The sequence below is a fragment of the Dipodomys spectabilis genome, unplaced genomic scaffold, assembly GCF_019054845.1.
Source record: "Dipodomys spectabilis isolate Male_0828 unplaced genomic scaffold, ASM1905484v1 ptg000067l, whole genome shotgun sequence".
Classification (NCBI taxonomy): domain Eukaryota; kingdom Metazoa; phylum Chordata; class Mammalia; order Rodentia; family Heteromyidae; genus Dipodomys; species Dipodomys spectabilis.
Window position 1 is genome coordinate 5459197 of NW_024870744.1, and position 19665 is coordinate 5478861.

Below are 19665 nucleotides of genomic sequence, written 5' to 3' on the forward strand. Positions count from 1 at the left end.
CGCGGGCCGGGCCGGCTCCGGGCCCCGTCTGCGGCCGGAGGTGCGCGGTCGCTCCGATCCCGCGGAGCTCTGAGGAGCCAGAGGCCGCACGCCGTCCCGCCGACGGCCGCCGCTCCAGCCGCCTCCTCCCCGTAGTAACGGGCGCGGAGCTCGCGGCCCGGGGTCCGCCGCAGGCCCCGGGCTCGGCGGCCGGGAGAGGGAGTCCTCGAGGCTCCGCGTCCCCGCGCTCTCGCACGGCCCGGCGTGCTTTCTAGACAGGCAGCTCCGCGGCCACCTGGCAGGACTGCGTTGCCTGGCAACGGCGGGGTCCTTCCTGGCTCGGCGGCGCTCGGGGCCTGCGGGGAGAGAACCGCCGCGGAGGGCGCTGGGGGTGGCGGCTGCGGTGCTGCAGGCGGCCGCGGGACGGCGACGCGGGCTCGGGGCGCCGGGGGACCCCATCTCTGCGCCTGAGGGAAGATGGACCCGGCCGACCCGGTCCAGGTGGAGCCCGCAGACGACGGGCCCGCGCCGCCCGCGGAGGAGGAGGGCGAAGGGGGCGGGAAGGAGTCGGCGGCGGACGCGGCCCCTGGGCCCAGCGCCGCGTTCCGCCTCATGGTGACTCGGCGGGAGCCGGCCGTGAAGCTGCAGTACCCGGTGAGCGGTCTGGAGCCGCTGGCCTGGTCGGAAGACCACCGCGTGTCGGTGTCCACGGCCCGCAGCGTCGCCGTGCTGGAGCTCATCTGCGACGTGCACAACCCGGGCCAGGACCTGGTGATCCACCGCACCTCGGTGCCCGCTCCTCTCAACAGCTGCCTCCTCAAAGTAAGCCCGGCCCCGGCCCCGGGGTCCTCTCCGGCCGCCGTCCCGCGATCGGCCACCCGGCCCGCCGCGGGGCCGCGGTTACCCCGGCCACACCACCCTGGGGGTCGTGAGGGGCCAGGATCGCCTCAGCTTTGAGGGTGAAACCTCTACAGCAGTTGGCACCGTTTCTCGGATCACGTCCCTCCCCGTCCACATCCCAGTCCTGCGGGCGCCCCTCAGGACGCGATCCCGCCAACCCTCGCTTCGCCCCAGCATCTGGCGGGCAGCTCAGCTATCTGATTGCTCCCGGGTGCTGTCTGAGACTCCACCCCCTGTTGACCCAACCCGAGACCTGGCTCCTATTGTCTGGGGCAGACTCGCCAAGGCCCTTGGTTGGCTTTGTTTACTGTTTGGGGCCCTCCTCTCGCGCCTCTTTTGCTTTAGAGTTGGGAAACTGGCCCATTCATTGTTTTACGGGTTTGAATCGTTTTATTGTGAACGATCCTTGTGTCTCACCTGGGGCAGACAGACGGCTTATACTCCTGTTGTTCTTTAGCAAGAGTCTGGGGGGACGTAGATTGGAAGATTAAAGCTTCTGCAAACAAAGGCAATGATTAAACTGGAAGTCGGAGGTCTCTAAACTCACTGCTTTCGGCTTCCCCTAACCTAAGTTTGCATCAGAACTTCTGAGTTTCTAAAGTTTTACTGTGTTGTTGTTCTATTGGGTGCAGGTCCTGGGGCTTGAAATCCAGGCCTGGGCTGTTAGCTTCTTCATTCGTGGCTAGTGCTCTATCTCTGGAGCCTACTACAGCTTCACTAACGGCTTTTTGTTGGATAATTGGAGATAAGACTCACAGACTTTCCTGCCCTAGCTGGCTTCAAACCACAATCCTCTGATCTCAGTCTTCTGAGTATCTAGGATTGTAAGCATGAGCTACTACTGCCTGGCTAAGTTTTACTATTTTAATACCATCATTTTCAAACTCACTTTAAAAGCAGTAAGCCATATTGTACATTTCAGTAGCCTGGATAAAAGCTTTCTATTTTTTCTGTATAGCTCTGCATGCAAATACAGTAGGTGATTTGCAAAGGTATATGCTCATGGTTCTGAAAGTAGAACAGTGAACCACAGTCCCTACCCTCAGGGAGCTTATACTCTGCCAAGTCATAGACAAACAGTACCAAGCAGTGCCAGTTTATTTGGTAGTGAGGTTTTTCTGAATTCCTATTCAGAGCTCCGAGGTTTTAGCTGTGGGTAGAAGGCCAGTACACTTAGCTTTCAAACACAGCTTAATATTGAATTAGGTCCTTTAAACTTGTATGTGTGCCTGTGCTTGTGCAAGTGCACTGGTACGGTGGCTTGAACTAAGGGCCTACTGCTCTTAGCTTTTTCTACTCAGGGCTAGTGCCCTAACACTTGAATCACACCTACATTCACTTCCTGCTTTCTTGCTAGTTAATTGGAGATAAGAGTCAGTTAGGGCCGGTTGGAGCCTCAGCTCTCAGCCCCTGGTAGAGCTAGGATTACAGGCTTGAGCTACTGCTAGGACTTTATTTTTTGAAATTCTCACTATGTAGCTTGGGCTGGCCTTGAATTCCCAGTCTCCCTGTGTCTGTCTCCTGAGTGCTGGGATTACAGGTGTGTGCCACCAGAACCTGCATGAGTTTTAGGTCATTAGTGAACTTCAATGATTTAGTACTCAAATTTCTTATAGATATGAATGAATTGGCTTAAGTATAAATAAATCAGTTGGACACATGCTAGCAATGCTTTGAAATTCAGTTGTACATAGCTGGGAGGCAGAATGGTATTCTGAAAGCTGTCTTCTCTGCTGAAAAACAAACTTTGTATGTTCAGGGATGTTCATATGCACAGTGCCTAGAGAAGCATGTCTGTAGAGTAGAGATTAAGTTCTTCCTCAGAGAGATATTTAAAGGTTGGAGGGAATAGTGAGGGAAGGTGTTTAAATTAGGGGAGGTCATCCAATGGTTGAATCTGCTGCAGTGCTGAGAGAAAGTAATGTTTAGTTTCTCAAAGGAAGGAAGGAAAGGGCCTTGGCAGATGGCAGAATTGAGACATCCATCTTGTGCCCATGAACCTTTACTCACAGGCATAACTGTTGTTTGGATGGTGGTCATGATTAGTCCACAAATGAGCTCGGTAGTCCTTATGGAGTCAGAAAGTAAGTGAGCCCAGTTTGGGAACTGTGGAAGTTCAGTCCAAGAAGTCCCTAAGGTGCTGTTCCTTAGGGGTCCTGGTATGGTTTAGAACTGGAATCTACTGAGTTCTAGCCCATGGCCTCTAGGCCATGATGTGATTATCTCTAGTAGGATGAGCCCAAGACAGGCCTATCCATAAAGGAGTAAGAATAATAAAGTCGATACTGTTTGGGTTTTTTTTTCTTTTCTTACACATTGTATCACTTATCATTGATTCCTGGCTCTGAATGTGTAAATGGCGCAAAATAAATAAATAAAGCAGCCTGCTGCAGGTGACTCACACCTGTTGTGCTAGCTACTCAGGAAGCTGAGCTCTGAGGATCCAGGCTTGAAGCTAATGGGACAGACAAATCCAAGAGACTCTTACTGCCAGTTAACCAACAAAAGGCCAAAAATGAAGGTGTGGCTCAAGTGGTAGAAAGCCAGCCTTGAGCAGAAAAAGCCACTGAGTTCAAGCTCTAGTACCAGGACAACATGCATACACACAGAAAATAAAGAAGCCATATAGGTATAAAAAATAGGTCTGGGTTAATTGTGGGTATCAATGTGAAGACAATATACTTAGTATTCTAATAAAATTTTGACTCAGTTTGCTACATTTGACATGTGCCACAAATCCTGTTTAACTAGTAATAAAAAACACATAGCCCTCTGATAATTGATAAAGAACCTGATGAAGAAACTTCTGGAAAAAAAAATATATAAAGCTAGGGATGTAAAGAAGTTGAATATTTTGATGCACTACGTTTTGGGTGTTCTGGGGATTAGAATCTCCTCCACGCTGCCCACCTTGCCCAGATACCACCACCTGGATCTCCGTGCTGTGTGCAGCACTGCTGAAGTGTGCTGTCAGCCCTTCTGAAGCTTATGCTGTGCTGTTTGGATTATGATTTCTTTTAGAATATTGTGCAGCTAAATAACAAATCAGATGTTACCAGCTATTGGTAAGTTACTATAGTGGGTACTGAAGTTATAGAGCTGAGTGATAGAAATCTGGAAAAGCAATGAAATACTCAAGGACAGGTCATAATCTTTCTTCTCATTGGGCTACTGATTTAGTGTGTACTGAGTTGTGGTCTGTTCCAAATCCCACCTGAATTTGTGTGCTTCATTGTATTGTGCATCAGATGTTAGGAGTTTTAGAACTGTCTCGTCTTCCTACAGAATACTTTTGCTATTAGTACTGTTTACTTGATAGTTAAATGTTTAACTTGGGACAGGCCTCTGTGCACTGGAGCATTTATGTCCTTGGTGCTTGTTTTGATAGCTAGTTTTGTGATAGGGAGAGTTGGAGGAAGTGTAGTAGACTAACCTAATTGGAGTGTATTGTGGTAAAGGTTACTCTACAAAACCATCAGTCAGGCTTTTCCCTGCTGGTTAAGAACCACGATCTTCTGATCTCCGTCCTGCCAAGAACTCTTCTTCTATTGGGTGGGACACAGGCTTGCTTGAGCTTCCTTTGTCTCTTCTTGCACGGCTGCTTTGGGTTACAAAAATCTGTCAGCTTATTTTTGTTCTGCAGTAGCTTTTTGTGGGTTTCACCAATTCTAAGGATTATTATTTAACCTTCAATGTTTTAGGGTTTTATGAACAATTTCCTTACCCTTCATTTCATGTACTGTTTGACATCTCTCCTGAATTTTACATGCTTATCGTGTAACACTAATCATTAACAGTTGCTTAACACTCAGAATACTAACAATTATCATAGCTAATACTTACTGTTTACTATATAGTTTGAGTATTCTGACTTATTTAACTTTCTTAACTGTGTGAGATGTGAGGAAATCAAGACCAGAAGATGGAAGCTGTTTGCATGCAGTCAGGGAGCCGGCGCGTGACAGAGCCAGCGTTTGAAAGGAACCCAGGTAGTCTAGCATCTAGCACAGATTTCAGTCACTGTACCATGTTTAAATGACACCTACCCATCCAAAGCTTGGGACATACTTGATTGTCTCTCCAGCCACCTGTATCTCATTTAGTTGAAATGTCTAGTCTATATTTCTCCAGTGGATCCAGACTCTGTCCAAGAGACTACTGTAAAAGCAGATCTTAAAATGAAGATGTCCTGCCTAATGCACCATTTTTCATAGTATTCCTTCGGGTTAAAAAGGATGAACAACTTCCCAAAAATGTTCCACTTTTTTTTAAGTGTTTCTCTGACTCTTTATACAGGAGGTCCCTGACTAAGGCACTTCATGGCTTTTGTGACTTTCCCGGGAGGTGTATCATGTTGAGCATGTCCAAAAGTGTTTTGGCCACAGAGCTCTTTCTCAGGGAACAACTGAGGGTTAGGATTCTGTGAGTCACTGTAACAAAAGTTAACTGGGCACTGCTGGCTCATGGCTTAATCCTAGCTTCTCAGGAGGCTGAGATCTGAGGGTTGTGGTTCACAGCCAGCCCTGGTAGGAAAGTGTGTGAGACTTATCTCCAATTAACCACCAGAAAACTGGAAGTGGTGCTGTGGCTCAAAGTAGTAGAGTGCTAGCCTTGAGCAAAAGAGCTCAGGGACAGTTGAAACCCTGGGACCAACAAAAAAACAAAAACTGAAGTTAGCCAGCTAATTGGATTAGTGGGCAGCTAAATAAAATGAAATTACATTTTACTGTCCAGCAAGTTTAGCAGAAAAGAGGATGAGTAGATTAGCCCAGTTACCCTTTGCTAGTTCCTAATAATCGCTTCTTATTATCTCTTCCACTCTTCATTTGTTAATACACTGAGGAACTGGATTCCTAATCTAGCTTCACAGTCCATTTAAAATAATTTTTATTATGACTGTATATGTCTTAGACTTCAATTCCCTTTTAATTCTGTTCTCCCCTTTCCAGTTTGAAGATCAGCCTCTGTTAAAAAGAAGATTGAGCCATGGATTCAAACCTGTAGTGCTAGTAGCTTGGGAGTCTTGAGATTGGGAGGATTGAGGTTCTGGACCAGTCTGGGCAGAAAAATTTGCAAGACCCCTTTTTGGTAGGGAACCAGACACTGGCCAGTACCTGTTATCTAGCTACATGAAAAGCCTAACAAAGGGAGATTATGCCCAGGCTCTCACTCACGTAAGAAATAAGACTCAAAAGTTAACAACAACAAAACAGAGCTGGAGTTATGGCTCAATTGGTAGAGTCCCTGCCTAGTAGCATGAGACCCTGAGTTCAAAGCCCAGTATTCTCCCTCATCCCCACCAAAGAGAGATTGACACAAAAAAAGAACTAAAAGAATTTGTTAGCCGATGCTGATGGCTCACGCCTGTAATCCTATCTACTCAGGAGGCTGAGATCTGAGGATCACCGCTCAAAGCCAGCCCAGGCAGGAAAGTCCGTGAAACTCCTATCTCCAATAAATCACCAGAAAACTGGAAGTGGTGCTGTGGCTCAGGTAGTAGAGCGCTAGCCTTGAGCTAAAGAGCTGAGGGACAGCACCCAGGCTGAATTCAAGCCCCACGACTAACCCCCCCAACCCCTCCCCCCCCAAAAAAAAACCAACTTGTTTCCTCCTTTGTCCTTTTCTCTTAAGACACTGGGTCAGGTTCTTCTTTAGCATAACAGAAACCATCTTTTGATTGAGTTCTGCTCTTGAGTCATTTATCTTTTTTCATTGTTAATGTCCCTCTAACAGCTGGTTGCTATTGACATGTGTTTTGGACCTGAGTGAGAAAAGCTGGGATGACCTCAGACCTTGCAGAGAGGGTTAGACCTGGTAGGATAGATGGAGAGGTGAAGGACTAGACAAGAAACCAGCACAGACGGGGGCACAGACAGTGTCCTGCCCAAGACTTCCCGTGGAGGAGCAGCTTGGTCACAGCCGTCTTACACTGCAGCAAGAGCAGCCAGTGCATCTGGTCTTGGCTTTTGCGGTTTTTTGTTTTTTTTTTTTTTTTTTAGTGGAAATAACATTTAAAAAATCTGACGTTGTACGGATATTGTAAATATGCAAATATCTTGTATCAAAGATAGATATTAAGACATTTCTTGCTTTGTGAGTAGCTCAGCCAAGTGCAGTTTACCCTTAAGAATCAACTGTTTCTTCTTGTCAGTTCTGAGAATATAGGAACCAGCCCATGAATAATGACATTTATTCTGATCCTTAAAAAAGAATTGTCATTTACTTAGTGAGTGAGTGCTCATTTACTCTTTAGACATGTACTTGATCTTTTATTTTTATTATCTATCTATTTGGGGATTCCCCTCCTCCCCCTAGTCCTGGGCCTTGAACTCCGAGCCTGAGTGCCATCCCTGAGCTAGCTGAAGGCTAGCACTCTACCACTTGAGCCACAGCACCACTTCCCGCTTTTTCTGTGATTAATTGGAGATAAGAGTCTCAGGGACTTTCCTGCCCAGCTGGCTTTGAACTGTGTTGGGGATTTTTTTTAGATAGGGTTGCAGCATGTAACTCATGCTAACCTCATGCTAACCTCAAACTGGATTCTCCTGCCTCAGCTGGGATTTAGACAGGCATTACTCTGCCTGGCTAGTTGGGTCTCTTAAATGTACATCATGTCAAAATTTGGCCAAATTCATTAAAATAATTGCATATATATTGAAATTAACTCAAGGTGAATATTTATCTGATATAGTTTTTATATCTCATTTTCAGGTTGGCTCAAAAACAGAAGTTGCCGAGTGCAAGGAGAAATTTGCCAACTCTCGAGACCCTACCATCAGCCAGACTTTCATGTTGGACAGAGTGTTCAACCCTGATGGGAAAGCCTTGCCGCCAATGCGAGGGTTCAAGTACACTAGCTGGTCTCCCGTGGGTTGTGATGTGAATGGCAGGTGCCTTCTAGCGGCACTGACCATGGACAATCGCCTGACTGTCCAGGCGAACCTCAACAGACTCCAGTGGGTCCAGCTGGCGGACTTAACTGAGATTTACGGAGAGCGTCTTTTCGAGGCCAGCTATAGGCTCTCTAAAAGCGAGGCTCCGGGAGGCCATCTAGGGGATTTTGCTGAGTTCCAGAGGAGACACAGCATGCAGACCCCAGTGAGAATGGAGTGGTCAGGCATCTGCACCACTCAGCAGGTCCAGCACAACAACGAGTGCCGGGATGTGGGCAGTGTGCTCCTAGCCGTGCTCTTTGAGAATGGCAACATTGCGGTGTGGCAGTTCCAGCTGCCCTTTGTGGGAAAGGAGTCCATCTCTTCGTGCAACACGATCGAGTCAGGAATCAGCTCTCCTAGTGTTTTATTTTGGTGGGAATACGAGCACAATAACCGTAAAATGAGCGGCCTTATTGTAGGGAGTGCATTTGGACCAGTCAAAATTCTCCCTGTCAATCTCAAAGCGGTGAAAGGCTATTTCACTTTAAGGCAGCCTGTTGTTTTGTGGAAGGAAATGGACCAGTTGCCTGTGCACAGCATCAAATGTGTGCCTCTCTATCACCCTTACCAGAAGTGTAGCTGCAGCTTGGTGGTGGCTGCCCGCGGCTCCTACGTGTTCTGGTGTCTTCTTCTGATCTCCAAGGCAGGTCTGAATGTGCACAATTCCCATGTCACCGGCCTTCATTCTCTGCCCATTGTGTCCATGACCGCAGACAAGCAGAATGGAACGGTGTACACATGCTCCAGCGATGGGAAAGTGAGGCAGTTGATTCCCATCTTCACAGACGTTGCCCTGAAGTTTGAACACCAGTTAATTAAACTCTCAGACGTGTTTGGCTCAGTGAGGACTCACGGGATAGCTGTGAGCCCCTGCGGCGCCTACCTGGCCATCATTACCACGGAGGGCATGGCCAATGGCCTCCATCCTGTTAACAAAAACTACCAGGTTCAGTTCGTTACTCTGAAAACCTTTGAAGAAGCTGCTGCTCAGCTTCTGGAGTCTTCAGTCCAGAATCTCTTCAAGCAGGTCGATTTACTAGACCTTGTACGCTGGAAGATATTAAAAGAGAAACATATCCCCCAATTTTTACATGAAGCTCTGGAAAAAAAGATCGAGAGCAGCGGGGCCACTTATTTCTGGCGTTTTAAGCTTTTCCTTCTGAGGATTTTGTATCAGTCCATGCAGAAGGCCCCTTCAGAGGCCCTGTGGAAACCCACCCAGGAAGACTCCAAAATCTTGCTGGTTGACTCACCTGGGGCAGGCAATGCCGAGGATGAACAGCAAGAGGAAGGCACTTCTTCCAAGCAGGGGCCCAAGGCAGGCCCACAGGAGAGGAGCAAAGAGGGCGATGGAGAGGACGCCCCCGATGACAGCCTCCCCCTGACGGGAGATAGCGGGAGCCAGGAGCATGTAGAGGAGAAGCTTCTTGAGATCCAGGGGAAGATCGAGGCGGTGGAGATGCACCTGACCAGGGAACACATGAAGCGAGTCCTAGGTGAAGTATACCTCCATACCTGGATCACAGAAAACACCAGCATCCCCACCAGGGGACTCTGTAACTTTCTGATGTCTGATGAAGAATACGATGACAGAACAGCACGGGTAGGTGTTCATCACCAAGACGGCAGGCTAGTGCTCTGAATGCTCTGCTTTCTTCCTGAGAGAGAAACTCAGCTTTTGCTTTGGCATTTTTGAGGCAATTGATTGGCATGAGGTGCAGCAGAATGAGTAAGAAATGTAGACTAGTGTCAATAACATAGTCATAGCGCACAAAGCATGTTGCCATCCTTCTTGCTGTGGCCTTGATTGACACGCTGTGCTCACTGATGAGATTTCCAGGCTGCAGATGAGCTTGAGGCCACCCTGAAAACAGTAGGCTGCGACGGCGCTCAGAGTGGAGATGCCCACCTTTGCTGTTTCCCTCCTATCTGGGGCGTACAGAGTCCTTTCTGTCTGAAAGGACTTGAGAAGGTCTGATTTTGTCAAGGAGGGCATAAAAGGAAACACTGTTACTTAGATCTGGCTTTCACAAAACAGCATTATCTTTATTTTGGTACTGGAACAATCTTACATTATTTTCTAACATGTATTCCATAGTTCAAGGTCCCTAAGGGGCCACTAGGGCTCCAGGCTTAGGGAGCAGGGGCATACAGGCTGTTCTCCAAGGTGCCCCGCACGCATTATCATTCTGTGGCTTCTGTGAATTCCTGCAGAAAAGAAACTGTTACTTGAGCTGAAGAGCTGAGGGAAAGCACCCAGGCCCAGAGTTCATGACCGCCAAAAAAAACCCGTTACCTTTGTCATTCAGACTTGGTCAGGGGAACTCTCTCACAGTTGCTAAAATCCTTACTCCAGGGAGCACACTGTACACCCAGATATTCAAAACCACGAAAGTCTGCTTGTTTTACTCTGAAAGTGGACACTTTTGCCTGAAATCTTACTTAAAATGTTAATTGAAAACACATATTACCATTTCTGATGTTAAATTGTTCACAAGTTACCTGTTGCATATTCTTGGAAAACGTTTGTGTACCCTTAAAATTGCTACTCCTGCCATGTTTGCAGTGACCCTAAAAGTAGTGAGGGGTACTAGTCAAATCAAAGTCAGCCTTGCATTGTTTCTCTGTGTTCTATATTGTAAGAACATTCTGGTGTTCACGGTGTCCTGAGACTGTCAGGATTATAATGAGATACTAGATACTTACGTATTCTAGACTATAAGTCGTGAAGCTTGTTTAGATTGGTCTAGAATTCTGGTCTAGGTGCCATGAGATTGGGAACCTGTATTGAGCATGGTTATATAGTTCCAAAAGAGACACAGTATCAAAATGGGAAGATTGAACCCCACCCTTATATATCAACTGAGTTTTGATTGAAGACCATGCATTTCATGTCTTGAAAAATCTGTGTGCATAAAGAGGACCTTTTTAACCCAGGATGTTGATTTTACTAGAAGTTGTAAGTCATTTCTCACTCAGCATGGCACACTAGTATAGTTGAATCTCTCAGCCTTTCTTCATTATCAGCTGCCCCTGGAGTCCCCTTTCCCCACCACATTGCCTCCTGCCCATGAAATGTTAATGCCACAGATACAATGTGTGTTTCTGTAGTGTGTGTGTGCTGTGCTTTCTATGAGGGAACGTTTTGTCGTGTCACCACATTGGCAGTGCATGAGTCCAGCAGTTGGCTTCCATGATCAAAGCCATCGGGTGCAAATAGAAGTGGCCCTTCCTTGGGGAAAAGTTCAGCACTTCTCTCCTGGGGGGCAGGGGGACTAATTCTGAAGGCTAGAAAACAGACATCAAAAGTAATGGACTTTAAATTTGTAAATTACTTACCCAAGAGGTAGAGTGTCTAGTTCCTTGACTTCTGAACTGAAATTTAAAGGAATTAGTGAATTCACTCCAAAACCAAAATCTTGTGAATTCTTCCATAAGACATATTTAAGTGTGAATGAATGCATTAGGACTTCAAAGGACACGATTTGCTAGAAGAGATGGCTCTTAGGGTTTGGGGTAGCTCATGCCTCCCAGTGACATAGACAGTGGGAGGGGTTGTTTAATATTGAATTTTTTTACTTCATGAACCTTTTTTCCCCCTGATACTGGGGCTTGAACTCAGGGCCTCTTGCTCTTTTTCACTCAAGACTGGTGCTTTACCATTTGAGCCACAGTTCCAACTTCTGTCTTTTTGCTTGTTAATTAGAGAGAAGACTCTCACAGACTTTCATACTTGGTCTGGCTTCAGATTGCAAGCTTCAGATCTCAGCCTCCAAGACTAGTCATTTGCATACTCCTACAAAGTCAAATGTTAATAATAGGTAAATATTTGCTTCTAACAGATGTAAAGCAACCAGAACAAGTCAGGTGATGAGTGTGATTTCCCCCCCTCCCCTTTTAGGGATTTATTTTGCTCGGTGTCATAGATTTCAGGCAATCATGGCAGAACAGAATGAGTGTGATTTTCAGAACAGTTTCCCTCTGTGGGTGAAGGTGTTGCAGGGCCCCCGAAGGCACTTACTTTCTTTAGCTGGTGGACCTAACTGGAGGGTCCAGCAAGTGTGGCTTGTAGAAATGCCATCTCCTGCAGCTTGCACAGGCCTGCATGTTTCCATCTTAAATCCCTTGGTCTTGGTAGCATTGCTCCTGGACCCTGTGGTCAGCTGTCACTGCTGCCTGCCGTGTCTTACAGGTGCTGATCGGACATATCTCCAAGAAGATGAACAAGCAGACCTTCCCCGAGCACTGCAGTCTGTGTAAAGAGATCTTGCCGTTCACAGATCGGAAGCAGGCTGTCTGTTCCAATGGCCACATCTGGCTCCGGTAAGCTCCCACTCACTGCTCAGCTTTGTGCAGCGCATATGCCCAAGGTACACATGCATGGTCCACCTCATGGAGGACGGCTCAGCCCACAGCCCGGCCTGAGGCTTCGTCGGTCTTCCTGGAGCTGGACAGGCTTCCTGGGCAATTGTCTGCTGATAGGCAAGGCCTTCATTATACTTTGGTCATCTTGTTTCTTTGGAAGTCATGTTAAGCTTCTTAAAGGTATTGTAAATAATACCTGCCTTCACGCGTGCTTACACAAATGTTTTTTGTTTTTTGTTTTTTTTGCTTGTTGATTTTCATAATAAAAGGTTGAAGCCTTCTCTCCTCCTCTCCCTGTTTCATTGTAAGAGTTCATCTTGGTGTGTCCTTGTTGTACTCTACCTGTGAGCTGTGTGTGACAGTCTGTCACCCTCTCTCCCTGAGCCACGTCATCACCTGCCTTTCGGGAGACTGGACTCCCAGCTCTCGTTTCCAGTTGTCTTTGCTGATTCTTCTTCACCTTCTCCTGTCTGTTGTTGGGCCTATCTTCCTGTCAGCTGTCAGCACTCAAGGCTAGGGAGGGACCCCTCAAAGCTGGCTGCTCACGGATACTCTGTGGCTCCCCCTCAGTCCAGCCCTGTGTCCTCACAGCCTGCCCGCCCGTCTATCCAGCATCCGTCCTTGTTTGAGCATTCACTAGGTGCCTTACCTGGTCTTTCTCACCACTTTGTCCCCTTGCCAGCCCTGGCCCAGCTCACTCACGACACTTGGGAGTGAAGGTACCTACCCCCACCCCCCACCCCTGCGAGCGCCTCACCTCCTGAGCCCTCCCGTCTGTTCTCAGGGACTTGATCGTGATCAGACTGTGCTTGAAGCTGTCCAGTAGGGCAGGGATGGAGCTCTATTACAGAGCCTTCCTGGCATGTTCACCCCCCGAGGCACAGTTCCTAGCCCCTCAAAAAGGAAAGGAAAAAGGCCGCCCATTTCTGATGAGTAAAGGCTAAGATCCTTCCAGTGGCCGGCCAGTCTGCACGCAGCCTGGGTGCCCCGTCTTCCCCTCCAAGCTCTGACCCCCTGCACTGGGTTTCCCCACCCTGCTCTCTCCATGCCAGGTGGGTACATCATTTCATAGGTCCCACTGGAGGGCATTCCCCGCGCGGCGCTCCCCCGACCCAGCGCCCTTCCCACCCCATCTGCATGGCTGCCTCCAGTGCCCTTTTCTCAGTGTGCCCTTCCTGGCACCACTCGGCACACCCGTTACCCCCTCCCGGCGTTCTGCATTCCTGTTCCTTGCTCTGTTTTCCCCTTAACAGTTCACTATGGTCTGCAGTTCCAGTTTGTTTTAATGAGCAGCCGGGGCTGCTGCTTTCCTAGCCTTGGTAGTCTGCTCCTCTCCCCTGACAGTGCGGTCTATGCTTTCAGGTGCTTTTTAACCTACCAGTCCTGCCAGAGCTTGATCTACAGGAGGTGTTTGCTGCATGACAGTATCGCCCGTCACCCAACTGCAGAAGGTGAGGGCCGTCCGAGCCATGGAGGAGGGGACGGGCCCCGGGCAGTGCCGTGCTGCGGTCAGCGCCACGCTGCTTCGTGATGTGTTTGAGAAGAGCAGACCCGTCCCATTCTCTATGGTTACCCACGTTCACAGAAAGGCTACCTCCTTTCTGTCTCTGCTTGTAATGGCATTTTTGAAAGATTACTATTAGTGCCATTTTCTGAGAGATTATTTTGACATTAACAACTTACGAGCTAGGCATGGTGGCACAGGCCTGTAATCCTAGCAAGTCAGCAGGCCAAGGCAGGCAAGCCAAGGGTACAAGGCTGGCCTGGGCTACACATGAGAGTCAGACTCAAAAACAAAGCCGGGCACTGGTGGCCCACACCTGTAATTCTAGCTACTCAGAAGGCCGAGATCTGCGAATCACTGTTTGAAGCCAGACAGGACAGGAAAGACCCTGAAACTCTTTATTTCCAACTAACTACGAAAAAAGCTGGAAGTGGGGCTGTGGCTCCAGTGGTAGAGAGCTAGCCTTGAGCAAAAAATTTGCTCAGGGACAGCACCCAGGCCCTGAGTTCAAGCCCCAGGACAAACACCAAAAAAAGAAAAAGACTCACCACCACCACCAATGTGGTGTATGAACTGTGCACTTAGAATAAGGAATATCCTTTTAACTTGAGTAATTGTAGCTTTATGAAATATACATCCCTTGCCCTTGCGTTCCAATTTCACCACCTGCTGGGCTTTCATCCAGCCTCGCTTCGGAATGAAAGAGCAGAGGAGTGCGTGCTCCGTCCAGCTCGCAGAGCTGGAGGCGGATGGCAGTCTGCCCTCATGGCCATCTCTTGTTTGGGCTTTCTGAGACTAATGCTTGATCCCACTGCCTTCCTTTTGCAGATCCAGACTGGATCAAGAGGTTGCTGCAGAGCCCCTGCCCTTTCTGTGATTCTCCTGTCTTCTGAGTATCAGTGGTGGCGGATGGAAGGGCGCGAACTCTGCTGTAGAGAACACCCTAAACCCAAGGAGTGGGTGTGGCGCATGGGGTGCGGGCGCCCACGAAGCCTGGCCCCAAGCAGAGAGGCTTCCTCCTGACTAAAGAGCAAGGCCTCCTTGGAAGCGCACTCTCAGCGGCGCGCTCTCCAGGGACTAAAGAATAGCTTTTAAATCACTTGGTATGGAGAGTGTGCGGCTTTCAAATGGGCAGCAGCCCAACTCCTTACCCGGCCGACTGCTGTGGCTCCAGAGAACTTAGGTTGGTTGGCACCTGGCATCCTATGAACCAACAGCTATTAAAAGCATCTGAAACAGTGCGTGGGCTGGTATTTTGCTGTCAGTAAGTAGCTGTAGCTCTGTCCCATGGACTTGTCATGCATATGGAAGACATTTTCCTAAAACTATATTTTTAAGAGGTTGGAATCAAGTCTGAGAGGGGTGTTTTTTATTTCTTTCTGTGATGATCAGGTACCTGTGTGTGTGTGCCGTATCTCCTTGTCTCCACACGTGGCTGAGGCTTTCTGGTGGGAGTGGTGAGATGCGGGAGCGGCGTCACCCAGCCAGGGCGGGTGTGTCTCAAGGGGCACTCAGAAATTGCAGGGGCGCCGCGGTGAGCCGTGTGTGAGGGTGTGCTGTCAAGGGTTTTTTTTTTTTTTTTTTTGTCAGTCGTGGGGCTTGAACTCTGGGCCTGGGCGCTGTCCCTCAGCTCTTCAGCTCAAGGCGAGCGCTCTACCACTTGAGCCACAGCGCCACTTCCGGTTTTCTGGTGGTTTATTGGAGATAGGAGTCTCACGGTCTCTCCTACCCCGGCTGGCTTTGAACCGCGATCCTCAGATCTCAGCCTCCTGAGTAGCTAGGATTACAGGCGTGAGCCACCAGCGCCCGGCTATGTCAAGGGTCTTAATGTCACATTTTAGCCGACTGCCAGTTTCCCAAGTTGCTGGGGTCCCGGAAGAGAGCAAGCACTGCTGGCAGTGGGGTAGTGTGGTAGATTGCCCACCCATCCTGGGGGTTTGAGGAGGAGGGGAGAAGCCGAGGTGGGTGAGCTCTGTAGACCTGTGCGCCTCCGTTCAGCGGCGGGACGCAGGGCTGAAAGCTGCCCAGACTCTTGGGTTCTTAATCAGTTTCTCCAGATTGCTTGGCGGGTCCTCTTATTCTAAGAGCTGGCAAAGAACATGCTAGATGCCTGAGCCTGTGATGTCATGGCATGTTTCCACTGCTGTATGCCCCAAGAGCTCTGCAAACCCAACTCCATGCCTCCTACTGCAGCCCCGGTACGGATTGGCACTTCTGACCATTTCACTCGTGGCTTCTGCGTCCCTCGGCCTTGTGCTTCACTATTTTTATGCACTTAAACGCAGCTTTCCTCTGCCTCGACGTCTCTCTGCATTGGTCTGTCCTCCGGGTGCCAGTGCTGTGGCTCACGCTGGTGCTGGTCTGGTGACAGTGTCAGTATTTTTTTTTTTTCTGAGTTTGCTTCAGATCTCTATTCCGTTGCTTGAAGCAGTGGAGCCAAAAAGTGTGATCTGTGGAGCTTTTGTAGCTGAGTGTGATAGATATTTCTGTTTCTTCTTTCTGCCCATAGTGGCTGGAAATGGCTTTGTGGTCTGCAAGGTGAGGTTTTGGTGACGTAGTCTCTGAGTGAAGCATTAGCATAAGCTTGGGGCCGTCACCTGTGTGAGGTGCTTTGAGCCACCACTCCTTTTGGAAGGGAAACAGGATTTCACTGTGTTCTCAGTGGCCAGCAGCTGCATGGTTCCTCCACCTCCTCCAGGAGCAGAACGCCTGGTTGAGCCTTCCTCACTGGAACTCCTCATGATTCTAGAAGGGTCATCTCAGAGAAGGTTAAAGTAGCTTGGGAGTGTTCACCGCCGCTTCGCCCAATTGAATCATTGTTCTGAAAGCCAAATTGCACTTGAGATCTTGATATCAAGCCCTCCTCAGATTCACACTGCAGCTTCCTTAAAATCAAAGGCCAGGCACCTATGGTTCACGCCTGTCATCCTAGCTACTCAGGAGGCTGAGATCTGAGGATTGCGTTCAGAGTCATCCCTGGCAGGAAAGTCTCTGAGATTCTTTTTTTGTTTGTTTTTGTCTGTCCTTGGGCCTGGGCGCTGTCCCTGAGCTCTTTAGCTCAAGGCTAGCACTCTACCACTTGAGCCACAGCACCACTTCTGGCTTTTTCCACTTATGTGGTGCCGAGGAATCGAACCCAGGCCCTCATGCATGCTAGGCAAGCACTCTACCATTGAGCCACTTTCCCAGCTCCTCTGAGATTCTTATCTCCAATTAACCACCAAAAAGCTGGAAGTGGAGCTGTGGTTCAGGTGGTAGAGTGCTAGCCTTGAGCAAAAAAGCTAAGGAATACCATCCCATGTACACACAGACAGACAGACAGACAGACACACACACACACACACACACGGCAGAGTCTGATCAGCCCTAAGAGCAAGGCCTCCAGAGTTAGGCCTCCAGGCCTAACTGTGGAACTAGAGCTTTGAATCACTCACCACCGTAGTTAGCAGCATGTTTGCCTTAGAGGGTAACATGCAGAGGTGGCCTTGACAGGTTTACACTTCACCTCCGAAGATGTTGCTTCCTCCCAGCCTGGCCCGGCCCACCAGACAGAAATTCCTTCTCATTGCTCTGAGAGCTGTTTGCTTTGATTCTGTTTCTCTACTTGGGCACTGTGTCTTATACACGGGTGTGATCGATACAGCAGAGGCCAAGGCAGCTTGAGGTGAGAGCAGTATCCTGATGAGTGCCATCTGTCACGTGATGTTGAATTGATGTCTAAAATGGTCTTAATGGATTAGAAGCTAGTGGTCGTGACTTCATTCCTGTGTCACCAGATATGGTGATCCAGCTCTCCTTGCAGCCTGTGTGGTACTCAGATGCTATAACCAGACATTGGTGCCTAGAAGAGGGAGGTTTTCCTCTGTCAGAATTGGTGCCTGGGAAGTCTGCTAAGAGACATCTAGAGACTGGTGGGCAAGCCCAGGGGACCTGCGGGCCCATGCTGCCGAGCGCACACAGCAGAACCTGGCCCGGCGTCCTCCAGAGCCGGAGTCGCAGTGCTCCATGTCCACTGAGGGTCGCAGGGATTGCTAGGACCAAATGGACTGTACAGAGCCCATTTTGAGATGGCACACTTTTCTAGAAAACTGGATGGGAAATGCAAAGCAGGAAATTCTTTACTCTTATTCCATGAGTTCCCTCCTTCTCCCCCCCTTTTCCAGGGCTTGAGCTCAGGGCCTAACACACTTCCTCCGCTCGTTCACACCCATGGCTGGTTCTCTACCACTTGAGCTACACTCCCAGCCTAACTAATTAATTAGAGGTTGAGTCTCAGGCTTTTCTGCCTTGGCTAGCCTTGAACCAAGACCTTTGCTCCCCACTTGCTGAGTAGCTAAGATCATGGACATTTTGCCTCTGCCTCAGAAATAGCGTCTCACGTCTTGCCATCAGACGTGGGCCTGCCTCTGGACACTTCTGCTCGCATGTCCCAAATAGCACTGCCCGTGCTGCTCAGCGTGTTCCGCTCAGATTATTGCGTTGTCTCTCCTGTTGAATTATGTATTTGCTGGAGTCGTCTGCTTGTTTTTCTTGTTTTCTAATAATTTCCAGAGAAGTGTTCATCTAGACTTCAGAGGTCAGCAGGTCCACAGCTGTTTCACTTTACAACAAACAGGACAGTAAAAGCATCCTGTGGAGGAACTGCAGCTTTGACACTCACGGCATGTTTAATTTCACTTATTTCTTTCCCTCTAGTCAAATTAGGTAGGAGTACTTAATAGAATGTTGTGCTGTTGCCACCTAAAACTTCCATTGACTTTTTACTGCAAGCACTGTGCATTTCTTGAGAATGTGTAACAGCGAGTAAATTAAAAGGCTTCTTGGATGGCTTTGTGTGGAGTGAACCGTGTGGCTGTTTTCTTAGGACCTGGCCTAGTGGCCTCCTTGCCAGCCTCAGCCCAGAGACCCACACCCACTGCCCCCGCCTCCCGCCCCGCCCCTGCCCCTGGACCGAGGCCTCACACTTCTTGGGTTTCCCCTGGTGTTAGGCTGCTGAACCACAGCAGGGATCCGTGTGACCTTGGAGAAGCGGAAGTGGCACCGGCATCTTTGGGCTGCCTCTCTGGCTTAAGCTTAGTGTGCCCTGGAGTCTGTCCTCAAATTTTCCCAGTCTTTGGGTGGCCTGCAAGTCACCACCAGCTGTAACTTAATCAGTGCTTCAGAACTGGCAGGAAGCGTGGAAGTGGCGCCGCTGCCCTGCGTGGGGAGCGTGGCTAAGTCTTCTGTGCACTCGGCCCTTGTACACCACGACGCGTTCGGGACTCTCATCCCAGGGACTGCTATCCCGTCTCCCTGGGGTCCGTTTGTTCCTGTCACCCCAGGTGAGAACGCGGTCTCCAGACCAGATTCCAGGCGGTCTCTGCTTGCTGTGACATCTGCCAAAACTACCAATTACTATTTTTCAGTGTCAGAGGTTGTTAGACCCACTGGCAAAGGTCAGGGCTCACTGACATTTTCCTGCTGCTTCCTCTTAAGAAGTTTTTGAGACTCATACTGTGGAAAAATGTAGGCTGGACTGACTAGCAAGATTGATTAGCTAGGCTGAAAGAATGGTAAAGGTTAGTACTTATTAAAATAGATCATTGTAACTACAATAGCATCAACCAAGGTGCAGAAGGACCCTGTTCTTGGTGCCCCGTAGGGGGACACAGCTCTGCCTTGGGAAGCTGCTGCAGTCCGAGCAGCTGGTCCCGGAAGAAAGGAAAAACTCCTTTCAGTGTTGAAATAGTGAAATCGTTTACAACAAACATTTCTTTTCTGAAAGAATGGATTAGTGTTTTTTTTTTGGGGGGGGGGGGGTCCGGTCATGGGGCCTGAACTCTGGGCCTGGGCGCTGTCCCTCAGCTCTTCAGCTCAAGGCTAGCGCTCTACCACTTGAGCCACAGCGCCACTTCCGGCTTTTTTCTTTTTGCTTATGTGGTGCTGAGGAATCGAACCCAGGGCCTCATGCATGCAAGGCAAGCGCTCTACCACTGAGCCACC

General features: G+C 49.1%; 1 protein-coding gene across 1 annotated transcript; it reads left to right on the plus strand.

Annotated features, from left to right (window-relative positions):
• The first annotated feature begins 94 nt into the window (after positions 1-94).
• Positions 95-14924, plus strand: Gtf3c4 (general transcription factor IIIC subunit 4). Its single transcript, XM_042681105.1, has 5 exons — positions 95-801; positions 7591-9417; positions 12007-12137; positions 13542-13630; positions 14512-14924. The coding sequence occupies exons 1-5, from the start codon at positions 457-459 to the stop codon at positions 14574-14576; spliced, it is 2457 nt and encodes an 818-aa protein (XP_042537039.1). The 5' UTR covers positions 95-456; the 3' UTR covers positions 14577-14924.
• Positions 14925-19665: the final 4741 nt, after the last annotated feature.

What these genes read in the sequence shown, in the direction of transcription:
- Gtf3c4 (XM_042681105.1), top strand. Translation starts at nt 457, where the DNA reads ATGGACCCGGCCGACCCGGTCCAGGTGGAGCCCGCAGACGACGGGCCC. An exon ending in AATGGCCACATCTGGCTCCG is followed by an intron (nt 12,138 to 13,541) that starts GTAAGCTCCCAC and finishes CTATGCTTTCAG; the next exon opens with GTGCTTTTTAACCTACCAGT. An exon ending in CCGTCACCCAACTGCAGAAG is followed by an intron (nt 13,631 to 14,511) that starts GTGAGGGCCGTC and finishes TTCCTTTTGCAG; the next exon opens with ATCCAGACTGGATCAAGAGG.